This window comes from Penaeus monodon, chromosome 34, assembly GCF_015228065.2.
Source record: "Penaeus monodon isolate SGIC_2016 chromosome 34, NSTDA_Pmon_1, whole genome shotgun sequence".
Lineage (NCBI taxonomy): Eukaryota > Metazoa > Arthropoda > Malacostraca > Decapoda > Penaeidae > Penaeus > Penaeus monodon.
Window position 1 is genome coordinate 20,422,367 of NC_051419.1, and position 448 is coordinate 20,422,814.

At 42.6% G+C, this 448-nt stretch overlaps 1 protein-coding gene across 1 annotated transcript in view; it reads right to left on the reverse strand.

Moving 5' to 3' along the window:
- LOC119594640 (sodium- and chloride-dependent glycine transporter 2-like) overlaps positions 1 to 168 on the reverse strand; it is a gene marked incomplete at its 5' end in the record, with an annotated part of 12,016 nt that extends 11,848 nt beyond the window's left edge. The window contains 1 exon segment of the mRNA XM_037943689.1: positions 27 to 168. Coding sequence (XP_037799617.1) covers positions 27 to 168 — 142 coding nt within the window.
- Positions 169 to 448: the final 280 nt, after the last annotated feature.

The following is a 448-nucleotide window of genomic DNA, read 5'->3' on the forward strand; positions in this document are numbered from 1 at the left end:
CCTCGAGCCACGCCCCACGCACTCACCGCCGCCGTTCTTGTAGCAGAGGTAAGGGAACCGCCACACGTTGCCGAAGCCGACGGCGTAGCCCAGGCACGACAGGAAGAACTCGCACTGGTTCCCCCACGTCCCGCGCTCCTCATCCTCCTCCGCTTCTTTCGTCACTTCCTTTCATCTCGGAGTTTTCCATCTTGTCCATAGCTTTCTCAATGTGAAATTCATGTGAATGATAATGGAACACAGCGGATTCTTAAAATTTATTTTTGTAGTTTTAGCATCAGAATATAGGATTATATGACAGCTATACTATATCCTTTTGAATATCGTCTCCCAAGTAGATATTCTATTCATAATTTTCATGCAGTAAGATGATAGTTATCCAATCTAGCAATTCCTATTGAATATGACTTAAGAAACCATAGTGATATATATCACAAAATAATAAAAA